Source organism: Mesocricetus auratus, unplaced genomic scaffold, assembly GCF_017639785.1.
Source record: "Mesocricetus auratus isolate SY011 unplaced genomic scaffold, BCM_Maur_2.0 Super-Scaffold_100004, whole genome shotgun sequence".
Lineage (NCBI taxonomy): Eukaryota > Metazoa > Chordata > Mammalia > Rodentia > Cricetidae > Mesocricetus > Mesocricetus auratus.
This window is the reverse complement of record NW_024429189.1, coordinates 62,209,173-62,223,780: the sequence shown is the minus strand read 5'-3', so window position 1 is coordinate 62,223,780 and position 14,608 is coordinate 62,209,173. Positions and strand designations below refer to the sequence as shown.

The 14,608-nt window shown below is 43.1% G+C and overlaps 1 protein-coding gene across 3 annotated transcripts in view; it reads left to right on the top strand.

Moving 5' to 3' along the window:
• The first annotated feature begins 1,209 nt into the window (after positions 1-1,209).
• Api5 (apoptosis inhibitor 5) overlaps positions 1,210-14,608 on the top strand; it is a 26,158-nt gene continuing 12,759 nt past the window's right edge. For 2 of the 3 annotated variants that reach the window (XM_005064882.4, XM_013122052.3), the window contains exons 1-5: positions 1,210-1,426; positions 10,406-10,567; positions 12,014-12,107; positions 12,593-12,658; positions 13,059-13,210. In XM_005064882.4, the coding sequence (XP_005064939.1) occupies positions 1,358-1,426; positions 10,406-10,567; positions 12,014-12,107; positions 12,593-12,658; positions 13,059-13,210 (543 nt within the window). In that variant the 5' untranslated portion in view covers positions 1,210-1,357. The remainder of the gene's footprint in view (positions 1,427-10,405; positions 10,568-12,013; positions 12,108-12,592; positions 12,659-13,058; positions 13,211-14,608) is intronic. The other variant, XM_005064883.4, reaches the window with a different exon arrangement.

The following is a 14,608-nucleotide window of genomic DNA, read 5'->3' as shown; positions in this document are numbered from 1 at the left end:
TGTGTGTGTGTGTGTGTGTGTGTGTGTGTGTGTGCACGCGCGTGCGCATATACGCAAATATGAGTGCACTTGCATTCCATGAAACACACAGAGATCAAACAATAACTTTTCAGAGTTGGTTCTCTTTTTTTCCCCCTGTGACTTCCAGGGATTGAACTCGGGTTGTCAGGCTTAGATGGCAAGCACATTTACCCCCGAACCATGACTCTACCACCTTATTTTTTTATTTATTCATTTTTTTCTATTTTATTTTCCAGTTTAAATTTAGATAAGAAACAAGGTTGCTTCACAAGTCAGTTCCAGGTCCCTCTCCCTTTCCCTCCCCTCCTCCCGTGCCCTCCACCCTACCCCCTACCACCTTATTTTTTAAGGCAGGTCTCTCAATGAATTTGGAATTCCCTGATTCAGCTAGGCTGGCTCTCTAGCCAACTCCCGCAATCCATCAGTCTGCACCTACAGACCCAAGCGCTGCCCAGTGCAGCTTGTTTCCCTGGTCTGCACCTACAGACCCAAGCGCTGCCCAGTGCAGCTTGTTTCCCTGGTCTGCACCTACAGACCCAAGCGCTGCCCAGTGCAGCTTGTTTCCCTGGTCCTCTCAGTTGCATGGGTTCTGGGAATCGAACTCAGGGTCTCGGCTTTCCCAACAAGCTAAGCCATCTCCCCAGAACCCTCTCTCTTTTTAATCGCATTTGAGTGTTTTCCTCTATCGCGACTCTCCTGGATGAGAAGGAAATGGAGTTTGTGGATTCTCAACTCTCTGATGCTTCCAACATTTGGCTCTGTATCTTTTTTTTTTTTTTTTTTTTTTTTTTTTTTTTTTGGTTTTTCGAGACAGGGTTTCTCTGTATTGTTTTGGAGCCTGTCCTGGAACTAGCTCTGTAGACCAGGCTGGCCTCGAACTCACAGAGATCCTCCTGCCTCTGCCTCCCGAGTGCTGGAATTAAAGGCGTGCGCCACCAACACCCGGTGGCTCTGTATCTTCTTATTTCTGGCAAATATAAGAACTTTGTGGGGCACAGAAGCAATTGCCTTGGCATTTTCCCACCAGAGGGAACCAGATGCTTCCAGCCTATCCTTTAAGACCTTCTTGTTGCTTTTCGCTCTGCCGAGCGGTAGGGGGCGATAGATCCCGGGACGAGGCTCGGCTGCCTCCGAGGGCCGCTCCCGACGCATCCGTGTCTACGTAGACGTTAGGGGCGGGGCCGTGGTGTGCGCAGTGACTGGTGACTGGTGGCGGCCCCGGCGGCAGCTGCCGGCGTAATAGTGCGGCCGACGGCTTAGATAAGTTTCGCGGAGGCGGCGGTGGCGCCGACTGTGTGTTGGGCGTCGGGAGCGGGCCCGGAACTTGGCGCTCAGCATGCCGACGGTGGAGGAGCTGTACCGCAACTACGGCATCCTCGCCGATGCCACGGAGCAAGTGGGCCAGGTAGGTCCCCACGGCCTGGAGGGCCCGCCGCTCGGGGCTGGGCTCCCGCCGCACTGGGCCGCGACGCCGGGCGCGCACTCGGGGCGGGAACGCTGCCTCGGCCTGATCGGGAGCGCGCGGTCCCGCAGCCCGGCCTTCCCCGGGTCTCTCGGGATCCGCGTCCTGCCGCGCTGCCTTTCGCGCTTCCCGGACTGGGATGAAATGGAAAGTTTTCCTCAAGAGATCAGGATTGTCGCTTCTTGAGGCAGAAGTTGTGAGTGGTCTCCAAAGAGTGGGATACGGGGCTTGTGCGAAGCACAGGCGAGGCCCTGTCGCCCGGACTGGGATAGGGACTCGTGGCGGCGGTCGTTCCCTGCGTTTAGGCATCTGTCGGGTACCCAGCTGGGGCGGGCGTTGGAGGCGCGGTGGCAGCTTCGTGCTCGCCCCGGTGACTAGTGATTCGCGAGAAAAGTACAGGCGTTTTGTGTTGTTTCTCAATGGGAGGATTTTGTGAAGAAAGTTGCAGGGAACAGGCTGTGGAAAGCGGGGAGATGTCGCCCTACATAGAATGTTCTAGGAAGTGTGGCTCCGCTGCTTTTGCCCCGGGCACAGTTTGCTTTAACGCTACTGAATTCTCCTTTTAAGCCTTGAAGCTTTGTGTTAAGCTTGAGTTGGTAAGGTCATGTGCGTGTCCTCTGGGAAAAAGAACCCAGGCTGGCCGGGGACGGAGGGTGGGGTGGGGGTTAGAAATACACGTTTTCCGTGCTTAGACGCTTTGTAATTTCTCTGTGTGCTCATCCCACACCGTAGAAAGCGAAACGTCCTTGAGCTGAGCGGTGGAGGAGTCCCTTCCTGTCGCTTAGGATGTTTGCAATCCAAGCAGAACCCTTGGCATGTTTGCGGGGAAGGGGGCGTGTTAGAACCTAACCCGTATTGTGAGTGTACCAACTTCAAGTGGTTTTCCTTCCCTACTTACATGTCTGTAGAGACTTTATTGTCAGAATGTGTTTTAGGGTCACCTCCACACGTGTATGCGCGCTGTTTGGCCCGTTGTAAAGTGATTTGGCAGCCCTGACCAGTGTACTTTTGTTGGTGTTTGTAACTGAGTTAGGGCAGAGTGTATGTAGCTGACTGTTCTACCAGAAGTTAATTTTGTCGAACATCAGTAAGAGAGGCCAGGGACGGAACCTAGAATAGGGATTCACTACCGGTGAATGGTGCTCTCTTTTTTTTAGGTTTTGGGTTTGGTTGGTTGGTTGCTTGCTTGCTTGTTTTTGGTTTCTTTGTTTTGTTTTTCAAGACAGGGTTTCTTTGTGTAGTCCTGGCTGCCCTGGAACTTGCTCTGTATAGAACAGACTGACCTCGAACTCAGAAAGATCTGCCTGCATCTCTAGTACTGGGATTAAAGACTGCCACTACCACCACACCCAAGGATGGTGGTCTCATAAAGAGATAAATTGGGAATTTTCCAGGGAAAATTCCTGTTGTACTTCCTGTTGTCTCATCCCACCGATTTTTGCTGAAGTAGAGAAAAAGATTTTTTTTGACAGCCATCTCCATACGGTACATTAGGGCAGATGGAAGACAAGTTCAATTTGTATGGGGAGGGGCAGGTATCCTTTCTGAAATGCCAGCAGCCACATATGTGTAAGCTCTTTTTCTTTCCCTCAGATTTTGGAGTACTGTAGACTGTACAGGTTGACCCTCCCCAGTCTAAACTCCAGTCTGCCCCTGAATGTGTAAGTGTCAAGCCCCAGTGTGCCCTGGGAATAAGAAGTGAGAGTTGCACAGATCCTCTGTTACTATTCTTTTTTAAGATTTTTACTGAGTGTATGTGTGGATATTCCTGTGTGTTTGTGTACCTGTGTATGCACAAGCATGTGTGGGCCAAGGTTAGTGTCAGGCAGGTGTCCTTCTTATTTACTTTCCACACTTTTTTTTTTTTTTTTTTGAGGCAGACTCTGACTGAATCTGGAGTTCACCCATTCTGCCAGTCTGGCTAGCAACAAGGCCAGAAGTACTCCTATCTCTGCCACCCCAGTGCTGGCAATACAGACGCACAACTGTGAGCCAAACTTCTATGTGGCTTCTGGGGATTGAGCATGAGCCTCATATGGCAAGCATTTTACCTGCTGAGTTGCCTTCCCAGCCTCCTATGTTAGTTTTATGATAAAAATTAGATTGAATTGATAGCTCTCCTCAGGAAGTCCAAAATGGCTTTCTCAAGGCAAAACTGCTTGCTGCTTAAGAGACAGAAGGCGTGGCACTCGCCTTTAATCTCAGCACTTGGGAGACAGAGGCAGGTGGATCTCTGAGTTAGTTCAAGGCCGGTCTGGTCTACAGAGCTAATTCCAGGATAGCTAGGGCTGATACACAGAGAGAAACCGGCTTGAAAAACACGTGGGGGCAGGGCAGGGCAGAGGAGAGAGAGAGAGACAGAGACAGACTGACCTGGTTTTCTAGCTCAAGTGAGTACTGGCAATTTCATGGATGCAGTATATGCAGTATGTTTTTTGAGCTTCTGCCAGATACTAAGTGCTGGGCATTGGATCCTAGCATGATGGCTTGTAGATAGTGGGTAGTCAGCCTCTTCATGACATTGTGATGACCATGTTGTTTAAGACACTAACTGCAGCATAACCAATACAGTGAGTCCTGCCTGTGTGGTACTTCTTCCCTTTTAGAGAAGATACCTGGAAATGCTCACCAAAAAACATAGTGGGCCTTAGGATGTTACTGCAATTTTAACTAATAAACTGCAGCATAACCAATACAATGAATCCTGCCTGTGTGGTACTTCTTCCCTTTTAGAGAAGATACCTGAAAATGCTCACCAAAAAACATAGTGCGCCTTAGGATGTTACTGCAATTTTAACTAATAAAATGCAAGAGCTTTCTTAATGGGGAAGACACATCACCCATTGTAGAAAAGAGAAAATATCTTTTTTGTTTAGCAAAATAAATTTTCATTCCCTAGTAGATTGCTATGTAGACTCTTCTGAAACTGACTTTGGCAGTTTTGATCTGTTGTCTTGATTTTTCAGCTCTGCTACTGCAAACCATTCTTCCCCTCTCTAGGTCAACAGGCTTTCAAAGCAGCACCCCCAAATACAAGGGAAAACACAAGTCCCCTGAGGCCTAGGAGATGTGTACACGCGTGTGTACACACATGTAGAGGCCAGAGGTTACTTCTGTGTCATTCCTCAGAAGTTGTCCGCCTTATTTAATGAAGTAGTATCACTGGGACCTGGAGCACCAAGCTCCAGGAATCCTGTCTCCAGTCTCATTGAAATGAGAAGAACCATCATGCCTAGCTTTTCCCAGGTATTCTAGGGTTTGGACTAGAAAGTGGCAAGCACTTCAAAACAGCTATCTCCCCAGACCCCAACCTCCCTCTCCAATACATGTTAGCTAATTTCCTTCAAACAGCAGATCTTGTGTGTGTGTGTGTGTGTGTGTGAGAGAGAGAGAGAGAGAGAGAGAGAGAGAGAGAGAGAGAGAGAGAGAGAGAATTTTTTTTTAATTTTTATTGCTTTGTGTGAGTTTTGTCTGAAAAAGGTATCAGATTCCCTGGAATTGGAGTTATAGATAGTTGTGAGCCACCATGGGTGCTTGGAATCCATCTCCCCTGGGAGGAGTAGCCAGTTTTTTTTTGTTTTTTTTTTTTGTTTTTGTTTTTGTTTTTTGGTTTTTACGAGACAGGGTTTCTCTGTATTGTTTCGGAGGCTATCGGTCCAGCCTGGCCTCGAACTCACAGAGATCCACCTTCCTCTGTCTCCTGAGTGCTAGGATTAAAGGCGTGCGCCACCACCGCCCGGCTGTAGCCAGTGTTCTTAACCACTGAGCGAGCCATCTCTCCAGTCCAGATCCTTTTTGAACCTCCTTGTCACTGTTTCTGGATTTATTAATAGTACTTCATGTATGGATTTTTCTTATTCCTTTGCTAATTTATAAAGTTGTGGGGATGAGTGTTAAATCCTTGCACTGTACCTTCTCTTCTAGGAAATAATTTCTTAAAAACATATATACAAAGAAGGAATATGCAAAAAATGTACAAGGCCTATCTTTGATAAATGAAGGGAGCTTGCTTAATAGACAGGTGAGAGCCTGCGTTTCTAATAAGCAGATTGCAGGAGATAAATTTTAAGTAGTGTTAATGTCTCAGTCTTCCATTCCCTTGTCACTTTCATGTGCTACACCTGCCTCCCCCACTCCAGCCCTGTTCCTTCAGGTCCTCCCTCTGGCCCTCCTCACAGCAGTCTGCCTCCAGCCTCCAAAGAGCCATGATAGAACAATGTGTAACACCTTTATTTCACATTTTAACTTCATTTTCAAATGTAAATGCTTAAATTGGTCTAGTGGGACACCCTGATATTCCCAGCACTTTGAAGGAAGAGGGAGGAGGAGAAGCTCTAGGTAAGCCTAGGCTGTATAACAAGTTTTGGACCAGCCTGAACTACATAGTGATAGTCTATCCTTTAAAAACTTATTATCTGGCCTGGAGATGTGGCCCATCGGATAAAGTCACCTGCCATCAAACCTGATGGCTTGAGTACAGTCCCTACCCAGTACATAAATGGTGGAAGGAGAGAACCTCAGGTTTTCTTTTGACCTTCATTAACTGCCTTGGCTAAGATACTATGTAATCCCAAAGCTCTGCTAACGTTGAGTGGAAGAGGCTTGCTTTGCTGACTTGTTTCCTGAAATACCATTCTTTTAGTATGATGAAACTACAGCCAAGGACCAAGTTCAAATTCCTGAGAAATATATGAAAATACTAGCAACCTAAATAGTATCACATGCAAACTGTTGAGTCAAGGAAGAAAGCAGTAATATAGTTTAGCTGAAACACTTTTTTTCTCTCCGTGTTCTATTTGAGGTTATTTTACACTTCTAGGCATGGAACCCAGTACTTATTGTGTGCCAGACAAGGGTGGCACCACTGAGCTGTACCCCAGCCCCTTCATCTTTTTTCTTTACTCAAAATATATGTTTGTTAAAATCCCATCTTTCACCTAATCTCAGACCAGTTAATGCATACTGCCTGTGTTTTGGCTATACTACTGCAGCTTGTTTTATTAGTGTATAGTAATTAAACACTATGGTTTCATGGTGATATTTCCATATATGTACATAGTATATTTTGATCAGACCCTGTTGGCTCTCTTTCTACTGACCCCTTCCTTTTTCCAGCTAGTTCTACTTTCATGCTTTAATCCTGTTGTTTATGCCCCAGAGTTTCATGTGAATTACACTAGAGCATAGATGAGGGTTATTTACAGAGTGTGGGCACCTTACCAGTGCTTCCACCACTGAAGAAAATGATTTCCCTCACTCCAGCAACTAGTGAGGAGAAGCCTCCTGAGTCTGAGTTCCCTTCCCACTCTGTGACAGTGTGTTGATGGGCCAAGTCTAGTACAGGTAGTCACAGCTGCTGTAAATGGAAGGATTCCACAACACTTCACTCCATCCTCTGACTTTAATGTTCTTCTGCTTTCCCTTCTGTGATGTTCCTTAAGATTTGAGGGATAACATATGTCCCATTTATGGCTGAGCACTCAACAGTCACTTGTTCTCAGTGCTTTGACTACATAAGAGTCTCTGCCCTTCCTTTCTCCACTGCAAACAGTTTCTCTGAGCAGTGCTGACAGTAGCACTAACCTGTGGGGATAAGTGTAATTACTTGGATGGCAGTTTGGTGGACGCATGTCCATTTAGCGAAATAACAGCTGTAGTTTCCCCACTTGACCATATGACCTTCCCAGCCACGGACTTCTGACCAGGTTTAAGTACCAGCTCTGAATTCCTTCTTATGGATTGAGCCTTAATTCCAGGCAGAAAGCAGTTGGTTACATACACAGCATTCTCACCACTGTTTCTCCAGAGTTCACAGCTAAGTAAGACTGTTGATGACAGGTACCTTCAGACACTCCAAGGGCTGGCCAGCAGGAAGGAAGCTTCCAGCTTATTTTCAGCCTGATTTCTCTGTGTCCCTCAACCAAAGCATGGACTGTCTTCATCAGTGAGGTCATACTAGTTCTGGTGGACAACCACCACAGTGGCAATTATCTGTTTTGTTAGGGAAACCATAGAGGTCTCTCTCACCAAGAATGCATAGGGAAGAGGTCCACGTTGGCACTTGGGCTTTCATTTAACAACATCACTTTCTGGGAATGCCCAGAAGGCACCTCTGTTACTCTTAAATTAGCTTACCAGTTACCAGCTTCCTTACGCTTTTTCATGCATCCTTGGTTTTGGGTGAACCCCACCATCACCACTCTTCCCTGTCTCTCCGTCCCACTCCCTGCTTAAATCTTTCCACTCACAGTATGCTCCCTTCTGCTTCCACATCGTGTTTTCTAGGCCCCCCATGCACAGTTTTTTAGAAGAATACATTGATGAAAATGACTCAAATTGTACCTTATATTTTCCTTGAAGGTATACCTTTGAAGAATTTGGAGTTCTATTCATTATTATTGAAAAATATACCAAAACATGGTTTTAGAAAAGCATCAAAATATTTACAGTTGGGGCTGGTGAGGTGACTCAGGGACAAAAAGCACTGGTTGCTCTTGCCAAGTGAGGACCTAGGTTCAATTCCCAGCACCAACATGCTGGCTCACAACTGTCTTGTTATGTCAGGCTGGGCACTGCACATACATGGTACTTAAGTTAAACCTTCTGTTGTTATTTTGAGACAGTGTCTCACCATGTAACTGTCTAGCCTGGCAATCACTTTGTAGACACCAGGCTGGCCTCAAACTCACTTGGAATCCACAGTCATGCTGGAAGAGAGTCGGGCAGAGCTGTGCACTATTTGGAATATTTTATGCTGCTGACAGTCCAAAGTACCACTAAGTCACTGATTACTTAAGATACTACTGCTATTTTAGTTTTGTATATTAGTAACAAGTAGAGAGTTGAAGAAACTCTGAGTTCAGATCACTTTGGCATGCACATATAAGCTCATCATAGTGGCTCATGTCTAACCCTAAGAAGATCCCATGCCCTTTTCTGATCTCTGCAGTCACCACCCCCCCCACACACATGTAGATACACACATATACCTAAGTAAAAATACATAGTTAAGAAAATCAGGTGAAGACCAGTAGAGGAAGACACCACCCAACACCATCTTATATACACACACAGTAGTAACTCTGTTCTTTAAGGGGACAGAAAAGAAAAGTCTTGGTGCGATAGTTAGAAAACATTCAAAGAGCTGACTGCTGGGTTTGCATTATGTAAGTGGTAATCAGGTGACATCTGTTAGCAATCATTGCTTAGTTATTTGGTGGAACTTTGACTTCTGGATTCGATGTGTTAAATCACATTGATTTCCCAAGACTTTTCTGTGTTTGTGATGCTGTATCCACTTTAGATGCCTGTATAGAACATATGCTTGGGCCTTAAAATTTGTTTGGTGGGGCAGTTTTAGGTTCTGACAGGAACCAGCAAAACTATGTTTAGATGTTGAATCTGCTGCTTGTTGTGTGACACTGGGCAAACTATTTCACTCTAGTTTCTCAGCAGAAAAATAAAGGTGATTGTGAGACATGTATACAGTGTGTCACTCCCTCCCTGGAAGATATAAGTGACTGTTCTCTTTCCTCTATGTGTGGTCCCTCCAGCCCCCTTAGCATAGGGAAAATTACTGTAAGCAGGGCCTTTTAATTTAGACAAGGTAGGGTGTTTCTCCAGGAGACTTTTAAAGTAAAGCTTTAAGTTTGAACTAATGGAAATTAATACAGATTTGTATTGGTCTGCAAAAATGGGTGTCAGATCAAAACTGTTTGTGACTGACTTCATGAATCTGCCAATGAGCTCAGACAAACCACAGAAAATGCGAAGTGGGAGAAGTCAGCCATGATTAGTTTTCAACATTTACACTGAAAAATGTATAGTTCCATGAAGAGTGATAACACTCTTCCACAAAGAAGCTAGCCTTATTCTGGACATGTCTGTTTGTGAGAAGCTGACCGTCTGTTTCATATGTTCATAACTCCGTTCATTCAGCCCAGTATTATCCACAAAGGGTGTTAGGATAACTCTTCCTGGTATGAAGTAAGTACAGCACTCAGCATATCCCCTGCAGAGTGGCCACCACTATGTCCATATGTGGTATCAAGATTACAGTTTAGGGAGCTTCAATCTTATTGAAGTTGCGTTCATATGTCCATACAGAAGTTATTCTGTATTTCTTGCCCTGTAGTAAAAAAGCACCAGTTGGGAGGTAACCTTAGAATGACAATTGGGAACTTGTTGAGACTTTATATTGAGTGAGAGCACTTAAAAATTATTTGATAAAATAATTTGATAAAATAATAAAAAAGTGAGCTTTAGGTATATTCTCATGCAATAAATGTTAGAATTTGTCTTAATCCAAAATTGGCTGACTATATAAATTGTTGATGCTTTCATATTCTAAAATATAAGTTGAAGTTAAACTTTGCTAAAATTACTTAATTTCAGAGAGGTATTCCTTTCACCTTTCTCAAGATACTAGTTAGGACAGGTCCTTGTGGGTGGGAGGCAGGGTAAGGCAAGGTCTTGCTATGTAACTTACACTGTCTTCAAACTTGCCATCTGCTTGCCCCAGCCTCCTGAATGCTTGCTAGCATTACAAGTGTGTACCCACTATGCCTGGCCACAGGGATCTTTTAGTAAATGTAACACAACTTTTTGAAAATTCTACAGTCTACGTTTTATAAAGCATGACAAGTCACGGGCGTGGTGATACCTATAATGATGGGATGTTGGGACATTTAACAACTTAACTTGTTTTTTTCTACTTAAAATTAGGGTCATATTTCTCTTTCCTAATTGACATGCAAAATGGGCTAGGCAGTGGGGGACTAGGGAAATAGAGTAAAAAGGTCATGTCCAATTTAAGCATTAAAACTCAAGTGTTTGTAAACATTTGGAGCTTTGGTGCATGTGTAGTAAATCTCACTGTAGCTTCTAATCCTTCAGCATTGTTTCTTTTTGTCTTCCTTCCAGCATAAAGATGCCTACCAAGTGATACTGGATGGTGTGAAAGGCGGCACCAAGGAGAAACGATTAGCAGCTCAGTTTATTCCAAAATTCTTTAAGCATTTTCCAGAACTAGCTGATTCTGCAATCAATGCACAGTTAGACCTCTGTGAGGATGAAGATGTGTCAGTAAGTTTATGATTGACACTTCAGTAAGCTTTCTAGTATTTCTATGTAAAAGTAACATGATAAAAGTAGTGATGGGTCCATAATGCATTATCATGGTATGTTGCATTTACCAGACCCAGGGTGAATGCTACACCTGAGAAAATACTAAGTTTATTATCTTGTATTTATGAAAAAGGCATGAAATAACAAATCTCATTATCCACTGCTAAAAATGAAATGTAGCTCACATGTTTCTTAGAATGTTATTCATATTTCATATGAAATTAGATTGTTGGTTAATGCAGTTTTTGTGCTTGTAACTGATTACCAGATTTAAGAATGGATCCTTTTTCCATGGTACATAATTTATCATTAGCATTTCTAGTTACTGGTGCAGGCTTCTAAAATTTTTCAGTGATTAGCTCTTAACTTTCTAAATGAAATCTGTGAATCACTAGCATTTCATGCAGAGTATCCTAGATAAGGTCTCCATTATTTTTAATGTAAGAGCTAGTAAATTGGAATCTTTTAATTCAAATTAAGTAGTCAATATAGAAGATTCTAAAATAATTCCTGGAGAGGGCTCTGTCATGGATGCTGTTCTAAACGAACAGTGTATTATCATGCCTAAAAGTCACAACTCAACAATTGCATATAAGTTTGTTTGTTACCGCTGAACTCTCTGCTCCAGTCTGGTACTTAATATCCCTTTCAGCTGCATTTGTCGTATTTATTCTGTAAAACCCGAATAGTAAATTGAACCAATAGCACATTTCTTAGTCCTAGCTACCCAGGAGGCTGAAACAAGAGGATCCCTTGAGCCAAGAAGTTTATGGCCAGTCTTAGCAACATGACAGTATCATGTCTCAAAAACAAAGGGGCAAATTGTTTTTAAAATTCTTACAAACAGAAGAGATGGCTCAGCAATTAAGAGCACCTGTTGCCCCTCTAAAGGACTGTCCCAACACCCACAGGTGCTCACAGTGGCCTCTAACTTCAGTTCTAATAGATCCAGTGCCCTCTTCTGTCCCTCTCTCCTTTTTGGGCACTAGCACATAGGTAGTACACACATCCACACACACACAGAGTCATAGATAAAAATAAAAATCTTTAAATAATAAACTCTTCTTTATGGCTGGTAAGATGGCTGAGCAGGTAAAAATACTTTATGCATAAGCCTAACAGCCTGAGTTCAGTCTGCAGAACTCATATAAAGGTGGGAAGAATGAGCCAACTTCACAAAGTTGTCTTCTGACTTCCTCATGTGCATTGTGCAGTATGTACCTCCCCCCAGTCACAGATGTACACAATAATTACACTAGCTTAAGAAAAAGCATCTTACATTTTACAATTTATGTGCTCTTCAAGATGGTTTCTTCCTGGTTTTAGTAGTCTTAAAAGTTGAATTTGTCTTAGCTTTTTTATGATGATGCCATTTTAGTTATGTTTGTTTAAAATCGTGCCCAGATACGACGACAAGCAATTAAGGAGCTTCCTCAGTTTGCCACCGGAGAAAATCTGCCAAGAGTAGCAGATATACTGACCCAACTTCTGCAGACAGGTGAGAGGTTCTTTTGATACCTTCTAATCTAAATATTCTCTTTGGAATAGTGGCTGTTCTTGACTTGGTTTCACATGAGTGGTGAACATGGAGGTCCTGCCCTGTCAAATGACATTGAACTTTTTCTTTCATTCAGTATTGTGAAACTCACTTGACATCTGAGTCTGTGTTACTTACTTTTTTTGTCTTAAATTCTGTTTATAAAGGTGGGCTTCTCTTCAGACTTGTAACACATTACCATGTCACCTGTTTTCTATAGTAAGACACTGGTGTTGTGTTAACATACAGTTTCCCAGGCACACCCGGTGATGTTCTCTGTCCCTGTAAATGAACAATGGGTCCCTGGTCCTCTGAAAGAAAGAGTTGCTTACCTGTAGGTTACTTATTCCATCACCTGTGTAAAACGCTGTTAAATTTTAACTTTGAAAATGAAAGTGGTATTTTAAATTTATCCTTTATTCATCATGCTTCTTTTCTCTCCCCAGATGACTCTGCAGAATTTAATTTGGTGAACAATGCTTTATTGAGTATATTTAAGATGGATGCAAAAGGTAAAGCCAGTTCTCTTTCTGAGTCATGCTTGAACTCTTAGGAAACCAGGAAAGTTGGGCTTTACTGAGCCTTTTTTTATAAAAATGATAACCAGTTCTGAAAAAGAGCCTCCCAGCTTAGATTTGGTGACTTTCCAATAGAAGTGATTGTAAAAATAGTTCAAATTTCCCCTCAAATGTGTTGGAAAAATTCCTTTTACACCTTTAAAGAAATTTTTCCAAAATACCTGGACTTTATGATTGAGGTTGAAAAAAAATGGGAGCAAAGCATATGGCCCTTCTGGGTTGGGTTGTAAAGATTCCAGACTGACTTTAGCCAGCATTGATGGTATTCAGGGTGTTTATTCACTTGTTTGAACAATGATGAAGTAAATGTAAATGTTGCTCTGTTGTTTTTTAGGAACCTTAGGTGGCTTATTTAGCCAGATTCTTCAAGGAGAAGACATTGTTAGAGAAAGAGCAATTAAATTCCTGTCCACAAAACTCAAGACACTCCCAGATGAAGTGTTAACTAAGGAAGTAGAGGAACTCATACTTACTGAGTCCAAAAAGGTCTGTTGCAGTCACCTTGAGATTCACTGGCAACCATCAGTGTTGGGCGTGGATGAATGACATATCCCACTGCAGAAGTGCTCTTTACCCTGTATTTTACCACTCTTTCACTCACCTTAATGACTCAAACTCATTTAAAGAGTGTAACCATGTTGAAATCCTTGGTGGTGTTATCCTACTCCTATTCTTTCCCATCTTGAGATGGTCAAAGTATTCTGGAGCATTTCAAAATAATAGAGCATAATGAAATAATAGATGGAAATACATTTTTTGTCACTGCCTGTAAAATCTTTTAAGAGTATGAAAGCATTCATATTGGCTGCTTACCTTGTTGCTATGGCAAAATTGTCTTGGTTAGGGTTTTTATTGCTGTGAAAAAAAAATACTATGACTGAGGCAACTGTTATAAAGGAGACATTTAGTTGAGGTTGTTCCTTAACAGTTTCAGAGAGATTCAGTCCCTTATCACCATGGTGGGGAGCATAGCAGCATGCAGGCAGACATGGTGCTGGACCTGGGAGTCCTACATCTTACAGGCAACAGGAAATTGATTGAGAGAAGCTTGAGCAAGAGACTTCACAGCTGGCCCCCAACAATAACACCCTCCCCTCAACAAGGCCATACCCACTCCAGCAAAGTCACGCCTCCTAATAGTGCCACACCCTATGAGATTATAGGGGACAGTTACATTCAGACTACTACACCAGACAAAAGCAACTTCAGGAAAGAAAGGTTTGTTTTAGCCCACAGCTGCAAGCAGTTTGTTATCTGTCATTGTGATGGGAGCTTGAGGCATCTAATGACATTACATCCACAGCCAGGAAACAGAAATAAATGCTCTTCTTAGCTAGTTGTCTCCTTTTTATCCAATAGTTCCACACTCCAGCCTGTGCAATAGTACCACCCACATGAATTAATTTACTCTACATAAGCCTTCACAGGCATGCCCAGAGGCTGGCTTCATCTATATATGCCTTCACAGGCATCCCCAGGGGTTTGTCTCCTAGGTCATAAACCATCACACCATGCTTATTTGTCTGCTTTCAGCATTTAGCATAGTTAGAAATGCTAGGATTGCCAAAGGATGACTCTTCCCCCACTTTTATAGTGCCAGATTTGGAAAATAATTTTCTTTTAAAGAAAATTTAGCTTCTGTCATGACTTCACTCACTAAGAGGATCCTTCAGTGAGAAAGAAATGACTGTCCTGCCAAGAAGGTGGTAATGTTCTTACATACAATGTCCTATATGGTCATCTGCACACTTTAGCCAGTGAGTATACTCTGTCAGCCAACTGATACAGGAGACTTAAAATAAGAATGTCTCTTGTGTGGTGTCCTGTGGGCACTTTCCATATGAGTGAGCAAGGCTGCTTAGTTGTAGGAGCTACTTAATGATT